Source organism: Pelodiscus sinensis, chromosome 1 (assembly GCF_049634645.1).
Source record: "Pelodiscus sinensis isolate JC-2024 chromosome 1, ASM4963464v1, whole genome shotgun sequence".
Lineage (NCBI taxonomy): Eukaryota > Metazoa > Chordata > Testudines > Trionychidae > Pelodiscus > Pelodiscus sinensis.
Window position 1 is genome coordinate 151228410 of NC_134711.1, and position 27455 is coordinate 151255864.

The 27455-nt window shown below is 42.6% G+C and overlaps 1 protein-coding gene across 38 annotated transcripts in view; it reads right to left on the minus strand.

Annotated features, from left to right (window-relative positions):
• ABI3BP (ABI family member 3 binding protein) overlaps positions 1-27455 on the minus strand; it is a 323405-nt gene that overhangs the window by 162773 nt on the left and 133177 nt on the right. For all 38 annotated transcript variants that reach the window (XM_075907457.1, XM_075907515.1, XM_075907462.1 and 35 more), the window contains exons 6-10: positions 21108-21172; positions 6833-6884; positions 2165-2236; positions 937-1023; positions 470-547 (exon numbers count right to left, since the gene is read on the minus strand). In XM_075907457.1, the coding sequence (XP_075763572.1) occupies positions 470-547; positions 937-1023; positions 2165-2236; positions 6833-6884; positions 21108-21172 (354 nt within the window). The remainder of the gene's footprint in view (positions 1-469; positions 548-936; positions 1024-2164; positions 2237-6832; positions 6885-21107; positions 21173-27455) is intronic.

Genomic DNA, 27455 nt, shown 5'->3' on the forward strand with positions numbered 1-27455 from the left:
AAATCCTACTTTTCATATTTAATATAATGCTTTTGTTTATTATCAAATCCAGTGTAAATCAAATCCAGTGTAAATAATTATGGGGGAGGGGAGGGCAACAGCTTTGCATCTCTCTCATTCATTGATAAAGAGAGCAAACTTATGCACTTTCTTTGTGTAAAACTTTTTATGCGGCGTAAGATGGATTTGTGTGTGTTTTGGTCCACATCGAGACTGTATCTGGATGCTGACCAGTTCCTCTAGCTGAGTTGGTTCAGCATCTGTGTTGCTCTGTTATCGAGAGGGGGGCTGTTGGCTGTGGGAGATCAGAACTTCTGGCCTAGCAGAACACGGAGGTGGAGTGCTCCAGAGGGCAGTTTGGCAGGCTAAGTGATATTTCAGCATACTTGGTGACAGTTCAAAGGGGGTCTCTGTTACTGAACCTATCACACACTGCATTTGTGAACACCCAAAACAGATCTGTAATTACCTGGGAAGGACTGTGGGGAGATTTCTTGCACTTTTGGTGTTTTGGATTCAGCAGGCCACATTTGTGTTTCATTCATAACTAAAAGGCAGAAGTTAGACAGTAAATACCAGAATCATATCTGCTTTGCTTCTGTGACCATACATTTTTAACCCTGCTGTAGTTTGCCAGACAATACAAAGTGAACACATACATGAAGTCAAATACTTTAGGGAATGACTGAACTTGCCTTTACCACACACGCATGTGACTAGCTCTCTGAAACATGCATTATTTTTAAGATGCTTTTTCTTACTATCTGGTGTTCAAAGCTTTGCAAGACTGGATACCTACTTACCCATGTGACTAAACAAATATTCAAAACAATAGAAAAAAAGAGGCTTTGCTTAAAGGCATATTCTCACATTAAAATACATTTCTACTCATAATGGTCAGAGATCATATGAACCTAATAAAATAATTCTACTTACTCAATTTTTTCTTTGGTGTTTCAAACATGCCCAGTGTTTTAGGGAACTTCGGTGGTGTTTCATTCAGACCTGGAATGATAAGATGCACTACACGAAAAGGTAAGTGAGCTATCATTCAATACAAAGTGAGCTATAACCTGCCCTCAGAGATGTCCATGCAATACTCTGAGTCAATGAAAATTAAGCATGACTCATTTTACCCAGAGGGAAAAAAATCTCCGTTTTGTAAATGTCTAATAATTAATACCATTTGCTGCTACTCCTTCACCCCAGTCTCTGCATTGCCACTGTCCTAGTTTCATTGGCTACAGAAACCAATTACATGCTAGAGTGTATGGACGTAGTATATTCAGCACCACAATATGTGTATTCTAACTGAACGTATCTTGATTGGATGGCAGTCTTGTGGCTAATGAGGAATAAAGTTAATAATGCTCATCAATTGTAAGCTAGGCTAAACAAATTTCATGCCACGTAAGGTTTCCCCACACACCCTGGGTCTAATCCATTCCTGTGTTCAGTGGTGTTACACTGGGGACAAACTTGTCTCCAGATATTTTAAGCAGAAAGATTTCCAATTTTTTCAGACAATAGTATGTGTTTACTCTAGTAAGTTGATATCATCTTACCACTAGGGATGTAAATGATTAGTCAGCTAGTCGCTTCCCCCACCCTTGCTGCCTCTGCACCTATCAGAGACAGCAAGGGGGGGAGCAGGAGCTGGTGTTGGGGGGAGCCAGCTTAAAAGATGATTTCCCCCAGCACTGTCTCCATGGGGGGCAGGGAAATAGCGGAGACCAGGCGTGAGCTAGGAATCAGCTGATTCCCAGCTCGAGCCCAGTCCCAGACGCGCCTCTCTTTTTTAAATGTATTAAGAGTCGATGAGCTCTTAATATATTTAAAAGGCTAAAGACCAGCAGAGGGGACTCAGCATGAGCCAGGACAGATGATTCCCCGCTCCTGCTGCGTTCCTCCTGCTGTGCTTTAACCTTTTTAATGTATTAAGAGCCATCAGGCCAGACAATTGATTGGAATGAAGGAAGCTGTGATGCACTGGGGCTCAGTACAGCTCTCAGTAACCCAGCAGAGTGGGGGATCATCATTCACAAAAGCCTTAAGTATCAGTACAGGTATTTTCACCAGTGGCTGGAAACCCTGATCTAATGCACACCTGGAGGGGACTCTGCATATATTCTCTTAACAGAGAAGTAAAGAATGTCTTAGTTACCTAGTATTGCTCCTGCCAACGATGGCCTGTCTGTGGCTTTAGGCAGTATCCGATGTGTGATGTTTTGAATTACTGTGGAAATAGCAACAGTCCCTTAATCAGAGAAATTTTCAAATTTTAAGTCAGGAAACAAAAACATACACAAGAGGACTCTGAACATTCTGAATGCCTCTTTATTCTGATTCATAACTCTGACTTATCAGTTTCATATTTTCTTACATTATCTCAAACCTCTCTAAGGGAAGGTTTCCAAAAGACTCCAGCAAAGAAGAAAGGCTCTGGCCAGGGGAGCCGACAGGATTGGGGGTGGAGGGGTCTCTGGCCAGTGTGGGTGGGGGCCCAGCTTCACAAGCCCAGAAGGGGCAGGGCCTTTTGTGGAAGGGGCAAGGCTGAGGCAGCCAGCCCCCAGCACCACTTAGACAACACACCACAACACAACACAACACAACACAACACACACACACAGGCTCCCAGAGCTGGCCGGAGTACAGAGCAATGTTCTGCTGGGTGCCTCATGCCTCTCACTGTGATGTGTGGCTATGTGCATTGTGCCTATGGTCTAAATGCTACCATATGTTTAGATATAGCCTGTGCAACAATGCTTCCTGGAACATGATTGCTTAAATATCACATAAGAACATGTTACTGAGCTTCAACTAGGGCAGTGCAATTCCACTTCATCCCAAACTCAAACTCTTATGGGCACAATTGAACCTAGAGCAAGGACTTCATGTAATAACTAAAATCAAGAGCTAAATTTTGAGCACATGGCATGCATATGTCCTCCAATGATCTGAATGCAGGAATGGGAGCCAAAAACAACTATGCTCTAAACTTGGTTCTCATACTGACTCACATCTGTGACCTTAGGCTTAAAATTGCACCCATCTGTAAAATGGGGACAATAATATTAATTTATCTCTTTACATGACTTTATGAGGATTCATCAGATGCCCAAACTAGCAACTCAAAACTTCCACTGAGTTTAAATGTGCTAGGAATGCAAAATGAGGCTCTGTTTATGAAGTGTTCTGAAAACGAAAAGGGCCAAGTGACCTATGGCTGGTTTGTCAAAATAAATCTGAGATTTTTACTTAGTCCATGTGTTACCCTCTTTATATATTGGTGTGTTTAACATTTCTCTGAGTAGGGGAGCTCCTGGCTTAAATGTAAAGGCAGTCATTTTCAGAACATATTAAATAAGCTCCTGTATTTCTGTTTCTATGGAAATTTGCGTTTTAAAATTCCCAAGAGCTGGTCCCTTAAAGATGCATTTCACATGCTTCAAATCCCAAAGTATGGTGAGCATGTTGGTTTAAGTCTATTCACACATGCTACTAATTAATAAAATAAATCACATCCACTCCACAGTCTACTCTATTTTATGGACATATGGGATTTTTATTTCTCTGAAATAAACGGGAGATATTATTTAAACATCTGGAAAACAAGTGCAAGAAGCCATCTCTGAAAACAACTTCTTCTCCAGGAATATATATTAGAAATATAAACTATTTGGAAAAAGTCATATGGAACATATTACTTTTTCTAAATCCTTCCCAATTTAGAAACCATGCAGGTAAAGTTAAATATTTTAGTACTCACAGAAAACTAATTTAAACAAGGAATATTTCATGTTTGTCATAAGCACACCATATAAGGGGTTTACTAATCTATAAAACCCCTGATACCAAAGACTTCTAAGAGGACTGAAGACAAAGTGATGAAGACTCATTATACTACAATATTTCAAAATCCATGCAGGTGACACCACTAAAAAGATAGCACCATACTTTCTATTCAAATTCTCCATCTTAAAATTTCTTACAAGTCATCTCCAGGTGCAGGAACTTCCAGTACATCAAAGTAGATAAGATGTTTGTCACAGAAAGCCTAATATAAAATTGTATATGCCACTGTTTCAAAGGTGCACAAACTGACTATGCAATAATTATGTTTTGTAAAAATATAGCCAAGGAGTGGAAGAGGGGACTCTCTTTCTCATTTTTCTATAAATGCAGTTGTGCAGGCATAGCATTTTCTTGGTAAATATATTTCCAGAGGCCAATATATTGTCTCTTCCACTTAGACCAGAGATGGCTGTTTATCAGTTTCTGCTGAGACTTTTCATTGAAGTCCTGATGGAAGACAGCGCTACCCATACAAAGACAAGCTTTTATCTGCTACTTTCATGTCTCTCCTAAAAGCCTTCCCTGCATCTTCGTTGCAGTCTAAAGCACACTGAAAACATCTGCATTTTTTAAAAGTTCCAAAACATTCCCTGTTCTTGAGCTGGATGTTAAAAATATTTGCTGAGTTGCCCCAACTCATTCTAAAATTTAGTCATCTAACACTACTAACTGAGAACTCTGCCCCCTTCCGCCTGGGTACACTCCTCTCCCTCCACACGGAAGGGCTAATAACTGGGTTTAGTGAATTGTTTGTTCAAGAAATATTATAAAAACTGTCATCACTGTACTTGCACTTCTAGGTGAATAATAAGATTCATATTAATAAGCTTCATAAGTCGTCAAGTTTCTTCATAACATAGAAACTTAATACAACATTGACTCAGATTTGGCTATTTCTTCTATGGCTCTATATCTGTTAACACTGTCCTTTGGCCTCTATGTCTCAAGCAGTGTAGAGGTCAGAGAATGTAGCTAAGTGCATATGACACACTGATTGTAGATTTTATTACAGTGCTATGCAAGAACACAGAATACATGAGGTATGTAAATTTTTCTGTGACCATCACTCACAACTCATCAAAGGCCTGGAGGCTGTACCTAAATTGCAGATTGTAGCCTATCGTCTGTGGCGACTATAGGCTCTAGCATGAAATGCTCATCTTTAACTAACTAAAGCTATTTAAATGAAAATAGGATATTGATTTCTGGGTACCTGCTGTCTCCAACGACTAGACATCTACATTCAGTATGAAGAAGGCTACAGACAACATTTTAGAACACCATTGTCTGCGGCTGGATTCATGAAGGGCATGTTATGAGCACACTATATACACAGAGGCAAAAAGTAGTCAGATTGGCATGGATGCCAGGAAGGAGAGGGCTTTGCAGTTTGAGTACAGCACACAGATTTTATCCAGCTCAACAAATTCTTCACTGTAAGATGTAAAATAATGATTAGAAACTAGGGCTGTCAAGCGATTAAAAAATGTAATAGTGATTAATCGCGTGCGCCTCCCTTTTGAAATGCTGCCACGGCTGAATCCCCAGCTAGAGTCTCCAGCTGTGCCCGGGCTTCATGCAGCGCTGCCCCTTTGAAGTGCCGCAGTAGCGCATCAAAGGGGCAGCGCAAGACTGAGCCCAAGATCAGCTGGAGTGCCCAGCTGATCCCAGGATCCGTGTTGCACTGCCCTTTGGAAACGCTGTCCCGGCATCTCAAAGTGGCAACACATTAGAAGCCCGGGGTCAGCTGGAGTGCCCAGCTGACCCTGGGTTCCACTGCCACAGGGAGCCCAGGATCATCTGGGAGTCCCCAGCTGACCCTGGGCTCCACAGCTGTCCCTTTAAAATGCCGTCTCTGGCATTTCAAAGGGGTAGCTGCAGTGAAGACTGAGGTCAACTGGGGACTGCCCAGCTGATCCTAAGCTCTACGCAGCAGCAGAACCCGGGGTCAACTGGGAGCTCCCAAGCTTTATACTGGGCTTCCCACGGCAGCAGAACCCGGGGTCAGCTGGGGAGTTACCAGCTGATCCCGGGTTCTGGGGAAAAGTTGCGCGGAACCTAGGATCAGCTGGGGAGTCCCAAGCTGACCTCAGGCTCCACTGCCCTTTCGATCCTCTGCTCAGTAGTGAGTGGCTACTCCTTTGAAATGCCACCTCGCGCATTTCAAAGGGGCAGTGGAGCCCAGGGTCATCTAGGGGACTCCCCAGGTGATCCCAGGCTCTGCATTGTGCTGCCCCTTTGAAGTGCCGCAGCAGCACTTCAGAGCGGCAGTGCAGCATTAACACCTGTGATAAATGCACTAAAAAATTTAACATGTTAATCCCGGACTGCGTTAATCACAGGCATTAACGCATGTCTATTGACAGCCCTATTAGAAACATAAAGCTTTAGCAACATCTAATTTTCAAAATACGCAGAAGATGCCTGCATAAAGGAAGAAAAGAGAGCAACAAATGGAGAAAACCCAAGATTCGGTGTTGCCGGATGGACTACAATTTGAAGTTTATGAAGAACTGATCAGTGCATGATTCTACACTGTAAATATTTCACTATGTAGTACATTTTTAATTCATGTCACACATGGTTTCTTTTCATACCTGGCTACTAGGTGGTATAAGGCAGAGAGAATGGAAAACCCAGATACCCTTATCAATATGGTCCAAATGTAACCTTAAGGATGGATACTAGCAAAAACTAGAATTGGTGGTAAGCTGCTGATTCAATGAAGTAGTTGTGTATGATGTAACAAAATAGCACCATTTAAAAATGAAGAGAGCATAATTTAATTTCTCTTGTAATAAAAATTCACAATTTTCCAAATTTCCATTGATTTTGATGAGAAGGAAAATTTCACTGGACTTTGCATATTAATCATAACAAGTGTGTTCTGTTTTCATTCATTTTGTACTTTTTCATGAAATATCTATGCTCAAAGGCAAAAGAAACAAGCATTAAACATGAAAAACACACAAGTTACCTTGTTTGATTCTTGTAATAGGGACGCGTTTTGTACCATCTCCTGGTATGAACTATAAACAGAAAAAATAATGTAAGTATTAGGAGCTGTGCCATAATAGTAATTGCATTTTTCTTCGTGATCAAAATATAAGGCTTCAATCCAGGGTCCTACTTGTCCCAACTTAACAGTGGACCTGGCTCCAGCCCCAATCACTGAAGGTTACACTATATTTTTATTGGCAATAACTGTTATAAAGCATTTTGATCCTTTTCATTTGGCTACAACTAGTTGTTTTGCTGTATAAATACAGAATATCTTACTGTTAAGATCCTCTAACCTCTGTTCTCTTTGAGCTGAATCTCTCCAGCTTGTTCTGTGGACTACTGAAAAACTAGAGAAACCGGGACAATGAAACAATGCAAAGTCATTACAAATAAAACCTACAAAACAACAATAATCATCCAGTTGTGTGTTTTGTTACTAACTCTCAACTCAGACCAAGGTTATTGAAATATTTAACAAATCACTCTAATAAACCAAGACTATTTGATGGTTTTTAAAACCAAATCAAATGTTCATTTCTCATCTAATGTAAAATATGGAGGTAACAGGCATTTTATGAGAGTTAGCATTTGTGGTCTTTACTAAAGGCATCACCTTAATTTGGACAACAGATTTATCTTGATGATAGGCCAGTCACAAGAGGACTACAAATTGAAAGGAATCTATAGTCTTTTTATATCTGTATTGCAAACATTAACATTTTTGCCCTACCCTTGTCTTTGATTGAGAAAGTTTTCCTCCACATACTAATCTGTTACTGATATTTTGAGGACCATGAAAATAAACATCTTCACACATGAACTGGCCCTGCATTTCTCAAAGTAGAGAAAATAGCAGTTCTCCATGACTTAAGTAAGCCCTGAGCATCCTTCAGCTCATGCTGGTACTGGAGCCAACATTTCAATAGTACAATGACTGGAAAGGAATCAGGTACAAGTACTGCCAGCAATAGAGAAATACTAACTGTAACTATAAAATATAATCCTCTTTCAGTTAAGTCTGAGCAGTTTATTCTATATTTCATAACTAGCAGATTTACCCAGTGTTGCTCAGGTCCTTAACTCAATTAAGAGTTTTGGGCTTTTTGGAAAATATAAGGAAAATGTACAATATTTTATTTAAATTATAGTATTTTTCAATAGTGTTATTTTTATTGTTATTTTTTATGTCCGATATCTTTTAAAGAGGGATGATTAAAATTTGTGCCTAATTTTTTAGTACATTTAAAAATAGGAATTCTATCAAGTGTATTTTTCCTCATCCCTATAAACTTTTATCATTTGCTATGTTTTAACAAAAAAGGGCTGTAGTCAATCTGGGTTTCAATAACACTCTTTTCTAGTTTTCAAACCATAAGCACTGATTTAGCTTTTCCAAAACAAAATACTACTCCAAATTTATCAGCGTTCTGTTTTCTGAAAGGCTTATTGAGAAGCAAGCCTATTCCATGTTCATCCTATTTTCCTGGCTCATCTTGGTTGTCTCTTCAACATTTGAGGACTGTACTTGATTTGGTGATTCTTTTTCCTTTTTGATTTTATGGAACACAATCCCATTCCGGGCATATCCCATTTTCCTGGTACAACCAAACCCTTATGGTGCTTTAAAAGTTATGATAAAATATGGTATGGATACCGAATGTGATTGTCCTAGCTCTTCCCGTTTAGGAGGAGTTCTTGATCAAACAGACAATTTCCTCAAATATATAATATATATCACTCATCTAATCTATTTCATACAAAAGTACATTTATGGTAACAAATAAAATATTATGCAGGTTTTTAAAAAAAACGACATGGTTTTATCTGGTCAAATTTTCATGAGATCACATGAGATCTCATTATGTACCACATTTTTCTACTCTAGGTTTTTGCTCAGCCTTCGCTACCAATTTCAGGCCATCAAATGTTATTCTAAAATAAACAGCACTTCACTGTATAGAAAAACCTAATTCAAGTGGATTGCACAATTTTATCTGCTGATTCTAATTACAGAAAAATGATGTATGTTCTTTTTTTTTTTTAAGCAAAACTTAAAAAAAACAATAGAATAGCCTGATATTGTTCAGTACAAGCATCCTTCAGCACATGATCTAGCTCTGCATTTCTCAGAATGGAGAAAACAGCAGTTGTCCATGAAATAAGTTAAGTCCTGACCATCCTTTGGCTCATGTAGGTACTAGAGCCAACATTTCAATAGTACAATGACTGGAAAGAAACCAAGCAAAAGTACTGCCAACAGTACAGAAATATCAAGAAACAATATATTTAAAAAAAGACTATTCCTAATGGTAGTAGTAAATCTGTATATTTTTGTGGACTTTGGATCAGACTCACCGAGAATTTATGCATTTTTGCCTATTTACATTAATGGAGACGTCAGTATGTGGATAAATCCATCTGGGACAAGGTTGCAACAAGACAATGTGGCTGCAACTTCACTTATATAGCAGAGGAGAATCCCAGGAAATGCATTGGAAAGGGACTCTGACCAGAGCTGCACAGAATGCAGATTCAGAATGTTACCTGATTGTATTGATCCCCCCTTCTGTAACACAAGCTCAGTTGGTACCATGAGAAATATGATTTATACCTCCCCTGTACTAGGTTTTCTAAATCAGGCCCATAGTTGGGATGAAAACCTGCCTAATCAATTCAATGTAAAAGTACTTCCATAATTTCTACAAAAAAGTCCCGAGCCTTTCCTTTGTCTGCAACAAATTCTCTTTGTACTTTGGCCATACAGAGCTCTCATTGTCCATTAAAAAAAGCAAAAGATCAAATCAGATTATATGCCCAGCAGAAAACAATGATCAAATATAATTGCTAAAAGTAATATTAACCTTTATTGTAAATACTGATGGGGGTTCCAAAGAGTACAGAGAGAGGCTGTTCTCAGGAATGACAGATGGCAGAACAAGGATCAATGGCCTCAAGTTGCAGTGGGGGAGGCCTAGATTGGATATTAGGAAAAAACTATTTCACTAGGACGGTGGTAATGCACTGGAATGGGTTACCTAGGGAGGTGGTGGAATCTCCATCCCTAAAGGTTTTTAAGTCCCAGTTTGACAAAGCCCTGGGTGGGATGATTTAGATGGGGTTGGTCCTGCTTTGGACAGGGGGTTGGACTTGATTACCTTCCGAGGTGTTTTCCAGCTCTATGATTATATACTGACTTCCTATTTATAGTCTCAATATCAACATACTTTGGCTGTGTATATAAATATACTAAAATACATGTCTTCAAGCATGATGTTGAAAAGATGAACGAGAACATCAGAGATCACAGATCTGGAGCAATATAGAGGGCCATTAATTCAAGGAAAACTTATAACCACAGGCATGCAGAGAAGATGAAAAAAGATCCAAACTATAATGTGTAAGAGATTTCCAAGTCAAGTGAAGTGTTGGTGCATGAAATTAGATTCCCCCTGGAAAAGAATTTGAGTGATGTGCCCATTATATTGGCAAGTCAAGCCATAGGATTAAAATGCACATTACGTAAGTCTTAATATGGAGAAGATTAAGACGATGTGAACATTAGAAAGATGCATTGCAAGGCTTTAAAACAAGCGGTTCTATGGTATTCTATCCTGTCACTATTACCACTCAGTGTATTTGTATCTTTGCTCTGGGAGAAAGCCAAGATATTTTGGCTTTGTCACCAATGCACTCAGATCTCCATCTCTGTTTTTAAATGTAGATGGTGCCCTATTGAATGGGCAGTCATGGTTACCAGTGGAGGTAACTTCACCAGGTTATATCAGTAATGGAAGCAGGCTGTGATCTGGGATGAAATCTTCCTAGCAGACAAAGCACAGCCTTTCTTCCTGCCCACAACCAAAAACAAACAATTGTGTTGACTTGAGAAATGGCTTAGTCCTGTCAATGTCGAATACAAGTGCCCTTCTGAGGGCATGCAATTTGCACTCCTCTTCTGATTTATGAGTCTTTAGAAAGAAGACCAGTGAGTGTATGTCTTGGCCGAAACGAAATTATGAAACTCCCTTGAACAGGAATGCTGCGTGTGGCCACAGCTGGGCCTTGTCTTTGTAGAACACTATGTATGTGAGCTTTGAAGTTAGCACCCTGATCTCAGAGACTCTAAAAGGCAGATGTTACTGCTAGAGCCCTGAAAATCCATGAATATGGATGCCTATGGTTATCCATGGATGTGAATACCACTTTTTTTTTTGTCTGCACATGGCTCTAGATTTTTTGTGTAGCACTGACCAGGAAAGAAACTCTTCCGGAGGGGTAAAGGGAGTAGGATGCTAGAGGAAGCAAGGTTGCTACCAAAAGATCCAGGAGTGTGCCGAACCAATGCTGTCAAAGCCATGTGGGGACCTTCACCGTGTCCTGTCTGATCTTCATAAGGGGTCTGTGCATCAATGGCACTAGTGGGAAGGCATAGACCCGGGCCAGACCATGGGAGCAGAACAGTACCTGTCAGGGAGCCCCATGTCCTTTCTTCGGATAGAAGAGAAAAATGTGGTATTTCTTGTTCTGACAGGACACAATTAAGAAGTCCCCTGGGGAGTCCTCCACCTCTGGAAGATCACACTGACTACCTCCGAGCAGAGCACCCACTCATGGCAAGACAAGAAGGTCCTGCTATGGTAATCTGCTAACACATTCCTGGTCCTGGACAGATGTGCAGCTACCAGATGAACAGCATACTGCACACAAAAGTTCCAAAGGCAGAGAGCTTCTTGGCAAAGAGCCAATGACCTGGCTCCAACCTTCCTAGTGATGCAGTACAGTGTGGTGGTATTCTCCATCAGGATCAGCATTTTTCAGGTGGGGCAAGATAGCCTGGCAGGCCAGGCAAACAATTTCAGTTCCCTGATGTTGATATGGAGGGCCAGAGTTGTCTCATAGGCAGTGGTTTTGTATGCTGTGATTGCTCAGGTGGGCTCCGAGCACAGCTCCAAAGAACTGAAGACCAGGATCAGTGATGTGGCCTGGACTGTGAAGGAAATTCCCTTCAATACTGACTCGGGAGCCAACCACCAATCCAGAGATGAATGGATATGATCCAGCCCCCTACTGATCCAGTCTATGTGTGGATGTAGATTGACGCCAGCCATGCTTGCAGAGGCCAGTTATAGAGCTCAGAATGACTGACCATGTATGTACATACAGCCATGGGATCCCACCACCACAGGCAGTGTGAGCCATAGTAAGCGTGATTAGTCACATGGGAGATCAGGTCTGACATGGCCTGAAAACGCACTTTTGGAAGGAATGCTCTGGCTTGCATGGAGTCAAGTACTACCCCAATGAACTGTTGAATAAATGTTCCTTCAAAAAAGGTTCAGCTTCTTGGACTTTATATTTTTGGTGGCTGAACTGGTGTGCCACTGCTTGTGCTTTTTGGTCGTCACTTCTATTTCTAGACCAAAGTTCTCGGCCACCCATTGAAGCAAGGAGGGCCTGGTGCTCTTTACAATTGTCTGGCAGGCTGGCACTTGAGAGCCCTGACATCACCTCGTCTAGGAATGAGGACAATGACTGTAGCACCAAGGGAGGCTCCTTAGCATCACGCCCTGTGGGGGAACAGGGTTTTGGGGTGGGCACTTACTCCTTTCCTCTGACCTCTAAGTGCACTTCACACACCAATCCCCTACCACCAACACTTCCAACTATTGCTCTGATGCAGCAGCTGACAAATGATGTAAATGGGGCATTGGCATGCCCCACATGCTCCAATAGGACCACAGTGCTGGCCATTGGCCATGTTGCCAAGGCAGCAGCACAAAGGTCAACAAAGCCTCAGGTGCCCAAACATACTGGTGATGCCTTGGTGAGGGGCTGAATTCCCAAAATAATCCCTTTCCAGTGATCACAGGGGAGCCATCAATGCCTAACCACTATGCTGGGGGACCAGCACTTTGAATGAGAGGACCAATGCTGGAGTCTGGGGGACCTGTACCACAACAGAGATCATTCCCACGGTGCAGGAGATAGGGATCTGTGCCAAGACGACAAATAGGCAGAAGGGCGAATAAAGCTGGCAATGTGAGGACTGTTGCCTCCCACTAGACAACCCATATCAAGGGGGTGGATACTGTGATCACAGTGCCGGTGACCTTGGGCATGTTGCAGAGGATCTGGGCTACGAAGCCAAAGGTCTGCGGCATGAAATCAGAGAGCTCTGCCTCAGCGCTGGGGATCAGCAGTACTCAACTGCCCTCTAAGGGTCCTGATGGCTGTCTTGCCCTTGTAGAGAGCCTTTGCTGTTTCCTGTGGCACACACGGTACTGGTGGCACTGACAGAGGCTGCTATGTTCTCGGTCCTGGGAGAAACTTGGAAGGTATCAGCCCTGTCTGGTGTCTGGGTCCCCTATTGCTCCCAGGAGTTGCTGGCAGATCTCTTTGGGGGCTAGAGAACCCAAATGAGGAAGCATGTCAATACTGCTCCAGTGAGAGCAGAAACCCTAATAAGGTCCTTTGCCATATCCCCCATGGTCTTTCTTGCCAGTGCTAGGGAGCCATGATTCTTGAACTTCTTTTTGGGCTCCCACAGGGAGAGCGGAGCCTGGCACCAAAGGTGTGCTACACACTAAGGCATTAAGGATACAATCCAGTTAGGAAGGTTTTGAAGCCAGGTAGAGTGCAGCCTGCATGAGGAGGGCCCTCAGACGGATGCCGTGCTCTGTCTGGATCCCGAGTTCCTATTTGAAGCCCTAGCAGTGGGCAGGCATCAGCCCACCCACTTCTCAAAGCTCCTCCCCCAGTGTTGCGGAAGGGATGACTAGACCCAGGACCCAACTAATGTCAGGGGACAAATAATAACAAAACAGGTCAAGGGGTGCTGGTCACAGGTTTAAAATGAGGGAACCAGATGGGGACACTGAGCAAAGAACCCCAAACAGCACCCACTGCTCCTCAAAGCTGTCGATGGAGCCAGTGGACGCTGCCCAGAGGAACTCTGCCCGGATATGTGACACTAAGGAGGAATGGAAGCAGGCCCCACAGTCACAGAGAACCCCCTTGTCTAGCATCCTCCTCCTGGTGTTATAGATTGTAATTTTTGCCAGGGCCAGGAGGAGGTTGACAAGCAGGTCTTATGACTTTGTGGGGCCACAGATGGGGTACATATAAATAAAAAGGTGAAGGGAAAAGTGCAGCCAGAACCTCAATATGAGGTTCTGGAGGAGCCGGAATAGGGGCTGCAACTTGGTGCATTCTAGGTATGCATGCGCCAGGTTTTCCCTCACACCGCAAAAGAGGTAGGAGTCTGGGATGGGGGTGAACCACGCCAGGTTCATGCCTGTGCTCACGGCTCCATGAAGGAGCCACCAACTGATGTCCTCGATAGGCCGCGGAATTAACGTGGAATAAACACTGTTCCATAGGGGTTCCCCACCCTCTACAGGTCCTAGTCCTGTCAGTTTGTATCGGGGCGGGACACGAGGGAGAGGAAATGTATCGTATGAAGCACAAGAAAGCCCTAGGTGCAGTTCGCAAACAGACCTGCTGGGTCCTGAGTTGCAAGTTTTGTAAATGCAACACTTGTCTTTCATATGTGATTCCCACAAGCCTTCAGGCAGCTGCTATGGGATCACTAATAAGTGTAGGCCCAGGGCATCCAAGTAGGGCTTAAACTTCAGTAACTGGGCATGCCCCACCTGGGGTGAGGTCCCCATTGGATCTAACTTCTAACTACACTGATCAACTACTTAACTTTAATTATTATTAACAAACTACTTACAAGGCCCTAAAGCTTGAAGTCAAAAGAAACGAAAACTGTTAACCCTTGTTATGCAAGGGACAAGTGCTTTGACAAAACACCACAGGTGGTAAGAAAGAACTGACTTCAGTGGTTACACAGTTACATGCGGGGGGAGGGAGAGGACTCCCTGGGAGTTGGTGTGTGTGGTGAGCCAGCTTTTAAGCTGGCTCCCTGCACATATCAGCTCTCACCTTCCTCCACATGTTGCTGCCTCTGATACAGAGGTAGCAGTGTGGGGAGGGAGGGGGAAGATGGTTCCCCAGGCATACCAAGAGCCTGCATGTAACCAAGAAGGTTAAGCGATGAGACTAGGCTCATCAGTTAACCGTGTACACGATTACACTTTCACATCCCTACCATATGCAAATGCCAATCATGTAAAAGCCTTTAGCTGAAAAAAATGGCTAAAGGTTGAAACTCTGTGGTCTGGGACTCACAGCCGTTGGGGATGCAAAGCTTGCAGCTGGCGGGACCATGAACGCCCACAGAGCTGCTGCTGGAGCTTATGGGGCCACAGTCAGGGGGCCAGGACAGCAATGGCAGGTAGCTAGGGAGAGGAATCCAGTGGAGAGGCTGGCAGCCTGTTCCTCCAGGCACTCTCCGGTCCGGAAAACTCCCTCATCCAGGGTTGGACAGGTCCCGAGGGAGCTGGACCAGGGAGGTCTAACATGTACTTGTCTTCTTTTGTTTTAATTTTGACCCAAACAGATAGCTGCTATAAGCATATTTTAAAGAGTTAGAAATGAATTTAAAAAAATGAAACAAGGATCTAAACCTGTACCAAATTAGGTGGTATTTTTTGTGCTGAGGGCATCTATCCTCTGGAAAGTGAGCTGAGGCCACCATATTCATATTAGCATGGCCACCAAACAGCCAACACCCAAGAACAATTTTGATTCAGTAATTCAGTACCAAACTGGGGTGGATTCAGGGGAAGTCAACATCATGGTCATTCATGTGCAGTGGGTGAACCTAAGTGGGGTGGGCAGGCAACCTCCAGCCCTGCCTCTTTCACCCAAGGCCATGCCACCTGCAGGAGCCAACTCCCCCCTTCCCCTGAAAGTCACTTCCCTGCCCTCCCTCCCCCCCCACTACAGGGACAGGTCTTCAGCCCCTGCATGAGCCTCTCCCCATCCATGGAGAATGGAGAAGGTGGGCAGCACGAGGTCCCAACCCGAGAGCATGGGGAAGGCAGGCAGCATGTGGTCCCAGCCTCAGCGCGTCTGAGGCCTGGGAGGCAGCCAGGGAGCCATGACAAAGCCGGTGATGGAGTGTGGGCAAAGCCACACCATGAAGCTTGGGAAAGGAGCCCTGCCTCTTAATCCTGCCATCCATGTAGTCATTAGTGAGGAACTCAAATGATTTATTTTGTTTAATGCTCAGTATAATCCCATTCCTAGTGAGCAAGGTTTCCCACCAGCACCATTGCTATCTAATGCCTGGCCTTTCATCTGCTACAGTATCTATAATTCTTCTAATAGCATATCTTTGGGCCCTGCTTCTTCTAACGTCTGGATCCCATCCCATTGGCTTTTTCATTTAATCAGCTCTCCCATGAAGAACATTACTTCCTGAATTATGAGGGCTAAAATCCTGGTGGGATAATAGTGCTGGAATTATATCAACTCTATTATTGTCCCTTCTTCCATTACTACTATCTCATCCTGACATGAGCATCCTCTCTCTGCTGAATAGTAACAGATGTCCAGGTCCTCACAAGTCAGCTTTTCTATGTAGGGGAAACCAGTGTCCTGACGTCTGGGTGTACTTTATGCGTAACTTGTTTGTTTACACAGATTTCAGGACTATTGTCTCAGCTGTTCACACACAGCAAACAGAATATCCAGTTTTTTAGAGGAACATCAATACCCATTTCTCAAAGAGCAACTCTGCTCATGACCTGACTCTAGTCAAAGTCCAAGACAGGGAGCTAAATCTCCTGCCTCTTGCAGATCCCATCTGTAAGGACCAATGCTTCTATACAGGACTTTGAACAACAACTAACAACACGGGATGTTTTCCCAAAACGGAACGTTTGGTCACATGCTCAGAAAGAGAACTTGGAGAACTATCTGTAACAGTTCCATCAGGTGATGCCTGCCATAACAAACTCTATGTGTGCACATATATGCACATGCACACATGTATCTGAGTATATGACGTTATTCCAAAATAATATAGTCTATATCTACACTACACGCAGTTATTTCGATATAATGTTGAAATAATGGTCAGCTGGAGGAGTTCTTACTCCAACTCCTGTGACACTTACTTTTGTACGAGGAGTAAGGGAAGATGGAGGAAGAGTGCTTTCTCCAACTTCCTGCTATGCTCTTCTTCCAGCAGAGAGAGGACTTCCTGCTATGCTAAGCTTCCTCGCAGCTTGACATTATATAACTGCTGGGTTTTAATCAACTAAAAGAGGAAGCCAAAAGCCAAAATAAGCTATTTCAACTTACGCTACGCAATTGACATAGCTCAAGTTGCGTAGCTTATTTTGGCTTTAGTAGACGTGCCCTAAGATAGCAAACTTTTATTTCAAGTTGACAAATATTGATGCACCTTTTACCTTAACCATTTCTAAAAGCACTTTTCACCATGGTATTTAAGTTTCATAGCAATTATACAGATATTTACATTATCAAACCACTTCATAAACATTAGCTAAATGGCACTCACTCAGAGTAGAGCAAGTATAATTATCCTAATTTTACAGACACAAAATAAACAGAAATTATAGGCACTCAGATACTACAACGATGAAAGTATTTGTAAGTATGGAGAGAGATAAGAAATAAATAAAAGTGATTTGTTCAAAGTTATACAAAAAGTCAGTGAAGCAGCCACTGCCAGAAGACAAGTCTCTTGATTTCTAGCCTTATCTGGTTTTGTCCAAGATATAAAAGAGTTTATATAGCAGTACAGCATTTGGCAGCAGATCTTTACTTCTTTCCGGTGTTCCTCTATCCCAAAGACACATGTAGTTTACATATTATTTTAAAATGTGAGACATTAGACATTTTTACTTTCCTTATTGCAGTACGGGATTCAATTTGACTGGACAAGACTTAAGAAAACAGTGATGTTTTCCTTTGGAGATAAATAAGTGACTGAAGTGTCCCTGTTGGATAGAGAATCAAGAGGGACTCCACCTCGCAGCTTGACATTATATAACTGCTGGGTTTTAATCAACTAGAAGAAGTTATTTTTCTACAGTGTTCTTCCTCTCTCCCGTTTCCTTCTCCTTCCCATTCCCTGCCCCTTGTTAATGAAGGGGAAAAGACATGATTGCCTCTAGGATTATTATTTATTTTCTTCCCTGTAACTATTCCTCACCCAACCCTAAAACTTAGCCAGTCTTGCTGGGTCAACCTGCCAAAAGAAACAAAAGCTGTTTTGTTGCAATGCTGTTAAAAGGGCAGAATGACTGTACACAATGACAGCATTGATGCACATGAGATGCAATAATAAAGCTTTAGAAAGGCACTCGTTATGGAGAGCAGTCAGAAATCCTCCAAAAAGAGACAAAATAAAAACAACATTTGGCCTAACTTATTGCCAATATGGCTTTGAAGAAATTGTGCGATAGCATCATTAAAACAAACCCCACCTAATTAGTATGAATGTTTCTCTGCTGTGGAAACTGAACAACGTAAATGTGGGAGTGATGTAATTGATAGCTGATTATCATCCTGTTGTGTTTTGTATCAGTAGACTGGGAATGATAGTTTGTGTGCATCAGGATTGAATATTTTCATTACAAATCAGTAGTCTCTCTCACAGTAGGGTGGTCAGTGTCTAAGCCCCAGAAAGCTGGCAAAAAGAGGACTCGCTAGCTCCCATTCTCTCCTTGCTCAGGCAGCACAAAACATCAGGAAAGCCAGCTTAATCAGTCATCTCAAAATTCCTCTTGGAGAAGGTGAATCCCTGGGTAGCTTGGAGCCAACATAATGTGTCTAAGATCTAAGAGTGGAGGGCTTGGTCAGGGGAAAGAGGGAACGACCAAAGTTTAACTTCACCCTGGTTATTCCCAGAAGCTACAATAACTTAATTGGGCATGAACTACCAGGTATTCCATTAGATTAGTCTTGACACTAGAGGATATACCTTGTTCAGCCTGGGGAATATAGAGATGGTCCTCTCCCCAGCATATCACCCTCAGCTGTACCAAGGGCTGCTCTGCTGCATTCAAAGATCTGGCCTACGAGCTTTAGATTACTATTCTAAAACTTTTATTCCAGTGATTGCCAGACATCCTCATAATGCAAGATGCTACAGATAAACTGCCTGCTTTCCTTAATGAATGGCCTAAGTCTTTCCCTAAGGATTCAAAGAGAATGGATAAGGAAGGATATTTAAGGAGATTTAAGAAACAAGGTATTTAAGATTACATTCAAAGAAACAATTTACGATCTATAACAGGCCTGCACAACTCGGAAAGCGGCGAGGACCATATTACTCCAAAGAAAACAGCTGTGGGCCGCAAGTAGGGATGCCCTCTCAAAAAATACCAAACACGCGGACTAAAAATTTCTGTCAGGAACCCCCCACCAAAAAAAACCCTTACACCATGTGTCTCCACTTGGCCCCTGGCATTTGTCTCTCCTGCACCTTGCCCCTTGGTGCCTTCCCCTTTCTCCTGACCTGCTTCCCTCAGCCCAAGCCCCTTCCCTACCTGGCTTCTTCCTTCCAATTTGCGGGACTGCTGGAGCCCTTTTAAATCCAGCGGTCGCCGGCTGTGATGTCACAACGCCACGTCACGCCAGCATCCTGGCATCTGCTGGCATCCTACCTCCTCGCACTGGCACTTCCCCCTCCCCAGTGGCACTCCGCCCGGCAGGCAGATCGGATGGGGTCTCACCTCCCGTAGTCGGCACGGGGCGCACAGTGAACCCCTGCGGGCCGCATGCAGACCTCGGGCCATATGTTGTGCAGGCCTGATCTATAACTTCTTCCCTCCTCTGATAAAAATAATAACCACAGAGATGGAAAAGACCTGTGAGATTAAGCCTTATGATTACTGTATTCAATCAGGTGCTCTATAGTGTGTTTTGCTAAATGAGTGACGTAATGGGGTCTTCTACCATTTTTCTTGGGAAGCTTTTATTCCATTGTCTAATATGTTTTTTATTGACAGGATACTTTTTTGTTCACAGACTCATGATTGTTGAAAGGATGACATTCTCTACAGAGAACTAAAAAAAGTCCTTTAAAAGTGTTTGTAAATCAGAGGATACCATAGAATGTCATAAAAGACAGGGAATTGCTCAACATTGTTTATTTACAGGTATTATAGCAGTTTTGAATGACTCATTTCCTACTTTGTTTTATGTCTTCTCTGTCTTTGTTGCAGTCAATTCATACTTTTAAAGAATGGGTTTATATGAATATGAACCAACATGTGCCATTCACATTTGCTGACTGCTTTCATGGAAGCCAAATAAAATATATATGAAAAAAACCTTTTGATTTTGATTCATGTGAAAATTCTGCAAATACACTAAGGATGTGTCTATACTTACAAGAAGATCGATGCTCCGGAGGTAAACCTTCTAGAGTTCAATATAGCAGGTCTAGTATAGACCTGTAAATCAAATGCTGAGGGCAGCCCGCACCAGAGTCCAGTAATCCTCCTTCCATGAGAAGGGAAGCTGATGGGAGCAAACACTCCCATCAGCCTCTCGCTGTGTGGATGCTGCCAGGGCTTGGCTTAAAATAAGCCGACTCCAGCTTCGCATTTTGCATAGCTGGAATTGTGTACCTTAAACCGAACTGCCTGGTGTAGTATAGTATAGAAAAATTTTAACACTCCTGTATCTAGCCATCAGTGAAGATATTATGGATTTCCTAACTATCTGAGAAAGCTATGAGTCTTTCCCAGCTACTTTGATCCTGTAACCATTACACGTGTAACTTTACGAATCAGTTGAATTCAATTCTGTATCAACTTACGTGTTCGGTATCAACTTATGTGAATGTTTACAGGATCACACTGTAAAACTCTAAGCACCTTACAATACTTATTACACATATAGGACAGATAGGTTCAATAGCCAATCAAACGATTGCCCCCCAAAAAGCCCCTCACAACTCATCACAAAACAAATCCTTCCCCACATGTCTCAGTTATACCCATTAGCACCACAATAGGAAAAACACAAGAAAATGTAGGAAGATCTTGCAGGTCTGCATATGTAGGCACTGTTGGACCAAAGAGTAAGCAAATTCCAGAGTCTAGAATTCACATACTAAAACTATCACCACTTTGTTCCTTTTAAATCAGGGTGCTGTAAGCCCAAGATGTCAATGCTCACAAACATATGTTTGAATTTTAGATTTCAGCTTCTGAAAAAGAAGATGTAATGATTTTCCTGTATTACAATCCTGCTGCTACATTCTTCTCATCTCATTTACAGCACCTACTAGAGAAGAAAAATTTGACATTGCAAAACATCAGGCTGACATTGAAAATACTATATTCTTTTTTGCATACCTGTGTTTGACTATTAGGTATGAACTTGTAGGTATTCTGGAGATGTCCATTTCCTTTGTTTTTATCTGATGCAACAGGAAAGAAATAAACAGACAGAACTATTATTATTCTTCAAGGCAAAGCAAAATAATAAGATTTCTTCAAGATTATTTTTCAATGGCTATGAAGGGAGCAAAAATTGTTCCTTCTGCCAATCTGCCATAGCTTATTTCACTCTTTCAGCAACTGTGTTTTAAAATTTATCTTGAACACTTCTTCCTATATTGTAAATGGGGAAAACAAAGTGTTGTAATTAGGCATGATTGTGGTAGGATGGATGCTAGAAGGGAGGAAGGAGGGAAAAGGGCAAGGTGAGCTGTTAGAATCTGCTATCTCTAAGTATTTTAAGTGTTATTTATTGGTTTCTGGCTGACACTATTCTGCTATTGTAAATGTAGAGGAGAAGTAATCCCTTTTCCTTAGGCTCTCAGAGCCAGATTTTCAATGGTATTTGGGAACCTACAGGGATTTTCAAAACCATCAAGATGCTTAAACCCTATTGAAAACAAAGTGTGTCAGGCACCTAGATGCTTTCATTATCCCAGTAGGCACTTAAATTCCATTAAAAATGTGGCCCTTAAGTTCCAAGTCCCTATTCCCCTAAACAGTATCTACTGCCCACATCTTCAATCCTATATATAATCCCTTTGACGCTAATGGGCCTACACTGAGAATAGTTACATGGGATAATGTATGTATTCAGTATTGAACCCCAAAGCGACAAAACATAGAAAACAATTTCAAATATGCATAGCAATATAAATTAGGCCTGCTCCCCAGAGATGCTGAGCATGAACAGTGAAAGTTGAACAGTATAACACCACTGGGAAAAAAAGTGAACATCATTCTGGGGTGTATTAGCAGGAGTGTTGTAAGCAAGACATGAACATTAATCCTTCCGCTCTAATCTACACACATTAGGCCTCAACTATGTCTACTTCTCAGTGCCACATTTCAGGAAAGATGTGCACAAATTGAATAAAGCACAGAAAAAAAAAGCAACAAAAAATTTTAAAAGTCTAGAAAAACATGACCTATGAGCAATATTCCCTATATTTTTCCATGTATATGTGGAATAAATTTTATTATGTGCACTGAGGCATGTGTTGATGTGCACCATCAGAAGCAACAAATTATGCTGGCTGAAGGCACTCTGCTAATCAGCTGGGTGGTATTTGAACCTCTCCAGGATAGACACCCAAGTGACACAAGCACACATTGTCTATTAGGGAGGACTGAAAAAAAACTAGGCTTGTTTAGTCTGGTGAAGAGAAAACTGAGAAAAGACATGATAACTGTTTTCAAGCACAAAAAAGATTATTACAAGGACAAGGGAGAAAACTGTTTCCCTATAAGCTCTGAGGCTAGGACAAGAAACAATGGGTTTACATTGCAGCAAGGTTAGTGGTGGGTCAAGTTGAACATTAGAAAAAAAATTCCTGTCAAGGTGGCTAAGCACTGGAATAAATGTCCTAGGGAAGTTGTAAAATCTCACTCATTGGAGTCTTCTGAGAGCAAGTTAGACTAATACCTGTCAGGGACAGTTTAGGTCAGTGGTTTTCAAACTTTTTGTATTGGTGACCCTTTTTACACAGCAAGCCTTTGAATATGACCCACCCGTATAAATTTTAAAAAATAGGGTTGGGTATATAATTTAATGAGAGTTCGGGGTTATCAGCCCCCTGGAGCTGACAGTTCAAGACCTCCATGTAACCACCTTGTGACCCACTGAAGGGATTAAGAACTCCTTGTTTCTCCACTAAAAGCAGAAAGTATTTACAGCAAAATAGATTCTTAGTTTGACGTTTACTGGAGTGTTTTCATTTATTTTATTTTTACACGCACAATTAGAAGCCAAAGGACAATCGATATACAGAAGAAGTTACTCATCTTATGCAATAAACCAGAGTTCTTCAAGATGTGGGTCTATATGGGTGTTCTACTTAAGGTGCACGCACACCCCATATGTCCTTGAGCAAAGATTTTTCAGTGGCAGTGCCCATTCGGCCCACACCTACACTCTATGCATCCTCATGCCCCATATTGTGGATATTTAGAGCTATCGGGGCAAGCTGCTCTAGGTTTCTTCTCTACCACAAAGTCTGGCAAAGGAAACTCAGAAGCAGAGGCACTTGCTCTGACCCTCCCTCAAGGCTCGCTCCTCCCCACCCCCAAACACCTCAGCACCTCTCACCTGCTATTCATTCCCTTCTGCCCTCTCCTGCCTTTGGGCAGTGAAGGATGAGTGGTAGGGGTCTCCAGTTCAACAGCTGATGAAGGGTAGTCCTACTCAATAGCTGATCATGATGCAAGGCCAGCGGCTGAACAGTTGATTGGTGACCAATCCCAGGGCTGCCAGAGCAGCAGCCCTGGTAAGCGCCAGGGTTGCTCTGTGGGTACATGAGCTCCTCTGGGTGCATGAGTCAGAAACTATGCTCAGAAGCAGAGAAGAAGAGGAGCTATGCAAATTTCAGAGATTGGGACATCCTTGAGTAATGTCATAGAAGTAGACTGACATCTTGCAGAATGGTCTAGCAGTCTAGAAGGAGGCTGAATGCTGACAGACTCGTAACACTAGATAATACACACATCAACAGATCCACTCCAAGAATCTTAGTGGAGAGATTGTAGATCATTTGGATTTTTCCACAACTCAACAGATTCTGGAGAGACTAGCTGAGTGGTTTGGATGTGTCCAGATAGAAGAGTAATGCTCTCTGGACATTGAAAACATCTAAGACAGCTTGAATATCTTGTGTGATGTGGCTGTGGGGAAAAAATAGCTTAATCTGAAAGTCAGAAGACGTTAAAAATAAAAATTTAGGATACGGTCATAGTGAAACTTTTTCCATAATAAAAGCATGGAAGTGATCTGCCATTAAATCTCCCTAGTTCCCTAACCTTTGGGAAGAAGTGATGGCCATCAAGAAAATCATTTTCGTGGATAAGTGAAACAACAAACATGTATCTTAAGGGCTAAAAGGGCGTTTTATAATGCAATTAAGGATAAAAGTCAAGAGCCTTATTGGAGAAGGTTTCCTAATCTGTGGGAAAAGATTTCTCTCTGTCTTTTGAGAAACCTTGATATTTTGGGTGAGCAAAAATTTAAACACCATCCACAGATGAATAAAAGGCTGCTATGGCAGACAAAGGAATCTTGGAAGAATTAGTAACAAGACTTGATTGTTTAAATTCCTTCAGGTAGTAGTATAGAATGGTAGAAAATGGAGAGAGAACAGGAGAAACTTGTCGACAGGTGCAACAATGGTGAAATCTCTTCCATTGGAAGGTGAGTGCTTGGTATAAATGCTTTTCTGCTATAGAACAATACCTATTGAACAGGAAATCTCTATTATTAAGAACCTCCTAAGAAACACTTGGAACTATAGAAATTTCAGTTTGAGTTGGTGTCTGACTGGCCTCAGGGGCAACAAGGCAGCAATTGATCAGCAGTGTCAGTGGTGGACAGGAAGTGAGTTGAATTACATACACCAAATCTGTCTCAACCAAGCCAGTGCAAACAGAATGGTCTTGCCTTTGTCCTCCTTGATCTTATTCGGTACTTTCAAGAGCAATGGTCTTGGTGGGTATGCATAAAGATGGACCTTGACCCACGAAATAAGGAATTGAGTCTAGAATTCCCCTTTTAAGCAATATTTTTCATCTTTTGGTTGATAGCAGTGGCAGAGAGATCCATTTCTGGAACCCTCCCAGGTTAGAAATATGCAGTTGAAGACATGTGAGGTCAACTCCCCTTTGTAATTCTGGGAGAAGTGCCTACTGATGTCATTGGTTGTGGTATTCTGTTTACCCAGGAGGTAAGATGATGAGATGACTCTTTGGCTGGCTCTGCTCCAATTTCAGAATTGTATTGCTTCATCACAAAGTGAAGAAGAGTGTGTCCTTCCCTGACAATTAATGTAGAAGACCCAGGCCATGTTATCAAGGTCACGATCTTGACAAATTTAGCTTTGATCAGTAGAAGGAACCAAGTACCATCATTTCTGACTGCTCTCAATACTAGAAGGTTGATGTGAAGTAGTTGCTCTTGAGGAGAAATTTGCCTGGAAAGGTGTGTGATCCTAGATGTGTTCCCCAAACCAAAAGGGATGGATCTGATGTTACAACAATAGTGGGAGAGTATGTTGAATGAACGAGACTCCCTCACAGATTTTGGAGGAGTCCTTCCACCCACAATCCAGAACCAGCAAGAAACAGAAAATTGCTTGTCTAGACTATATATTCATTATAGAAACTGTCCTGTGCCATCCCCGGAAGCACTAGAGATATAACCTTGTATATTGGGTGTGACGGTGCAGGGCTGCCATGCACTCCAACCTGGAAAGGGGAGACAGCAGCGTGGCCAGGAATGCGGAGCACAAGCCGCGAACATGGCGCAGGCGCCGGAGGCCGAGCTGGCACCTTGGAGTGACGTCAGGGGCTAGCAACAGGGCGAGGGCATCATCATGCCCCCCCGGAAGCAGAGGAGGGTCCGGGGGAGGGGGGAGGCCACAGGACCTACGCCGGCAGACACTCCAGCAAGCCCCGCAGGGGGAGGGAGGGACGCTGGCGCAATGGGTGGGGCTGAGGATAAAGGAGGAAGAGGGGAAGGAGAAGGGGGGAGAAAGAAACCTGTCAGGCAGACAGGTGAGTGCCAGCAGGAGGCCGGTCAGGAGAAAGTGACCCTGGGTAGGGCTGATTGGACACCCGAGATTTGGTGCGTTTAGGGGAAACACCCCACCAACTGAGACGGGGAGGATTCTCCGTCCTTAGGGCCCTGGGGAGGGATCTGGAGAGAGGGTGGGCCCAGGTTCCCCTTCTGCAGCTGGGGAGCTGAGCCGGCCGTGTGTCACGCTGTAGTGCAAGTAGATCAGGGGGAGGTCCCCCAGGTTACACCAGGTGGGCGCGAATATACTTGTAATTACTAAAAACTGTGCGGAGGATCATGTGGGTTATTATGTGAGCGATTACATAGGGCTATAAAAGTACAAGCTGACACACATCCTAATCGCTGGAGACAATTTACCGCTAAGGTTTGAGGATGTACATGAATTACTGAAATACGATTTTTTTAGGTTCACAAGTCTGTTGATAGTTAAGTAAGCCCTGGCACTCCGAGAAGCTCCTACATACTCTATCCATTGACTTGAGGTCAAAGTGGACTTCTCAAGGTGGAGACAAAAATCTATACTATCAAACAGAGACCTTGTTGTTGCCAATAAAACCTATTGGTAAGACAGCCCTGAGTAAGCAAAAATCAAGGTAAGAGAAGACAATTATTCTAAATTAACGTAAGTGGGCAGCCACAACCACAATAATTACCAAGAACACCCTTTAGCACAGAAGCTGATAGGAGCACATGGTACTGTGATCATGGGTAACTGTAAAACAAAAAAAACCTGTTGTCAGAAAGGTGAACTCAGACATAGGATACATTTGCTAATGGTGGAGAGTTGCAAACGGAACTTCAGAATCTAAAGAATTATGGATGCTGTTGTCACCATCCTTAATTTCTGTAGTTTCCTGCAGTTGTTTAGACACCTGAGATCTAATATTGGTTTCCATCCCCAATTCTTACTACGGACCACAAAATATTTGGAATAAAAATCTTTTCCCCTACACTGAACTGGAACTGCATCACCCCTTAGCATATAAAAATAAGTGACTTCCTGTCTCAGAAACTGATCACACGCTAGGTCCTCGAAAAAGGGAATAGAAAGGAGGGATAGGATGTTATGCCTGCCAAAATCCCATTTGTCAGATGTTATTCTCTCTCATGCATGTTGGAAATTGGAAAGACAATATCAGAAGTGGGGGGAAGAGAGTGGAATAATGCAGCTGTAGATTCCTGTAGAGTAGGTGACAAAGCCATCATAAGTAGCATTTGGAAGAAAAAGGTGTCTGAGATCAGGTAGCTGTTGGAGTCTATAGCTGCTGCTTCTTCTACCTAGGACTCTTGTGTGGTTGTTTCAGTAGATCCCATGAAAACAGAGAAATGAATCAGTTAAGATCTCTGAGGGATCTGAGTTCCACTAGATTTTCTTTTAGTTGCAGGTATATAAATCTAAGTGTGGGCCTCAAATCCTTCAAAGAGTGACATGACTAGTCAGTAGACTTAGAGAGCACATTGACACCATCAAAAGATGGTCCCTGATAATACTCTACACTTCTCTAGGGAAGTCAGCCAACTGGAGCCAAGATGCTCATTGCATCATGATTGTAGGGCAAATGGACTAGGTTGCAGTATCAGTTGCATTCCAAGAGTCCGGCAATGATGTTTTCACTAAGAAACTACCTTATTTATGATAT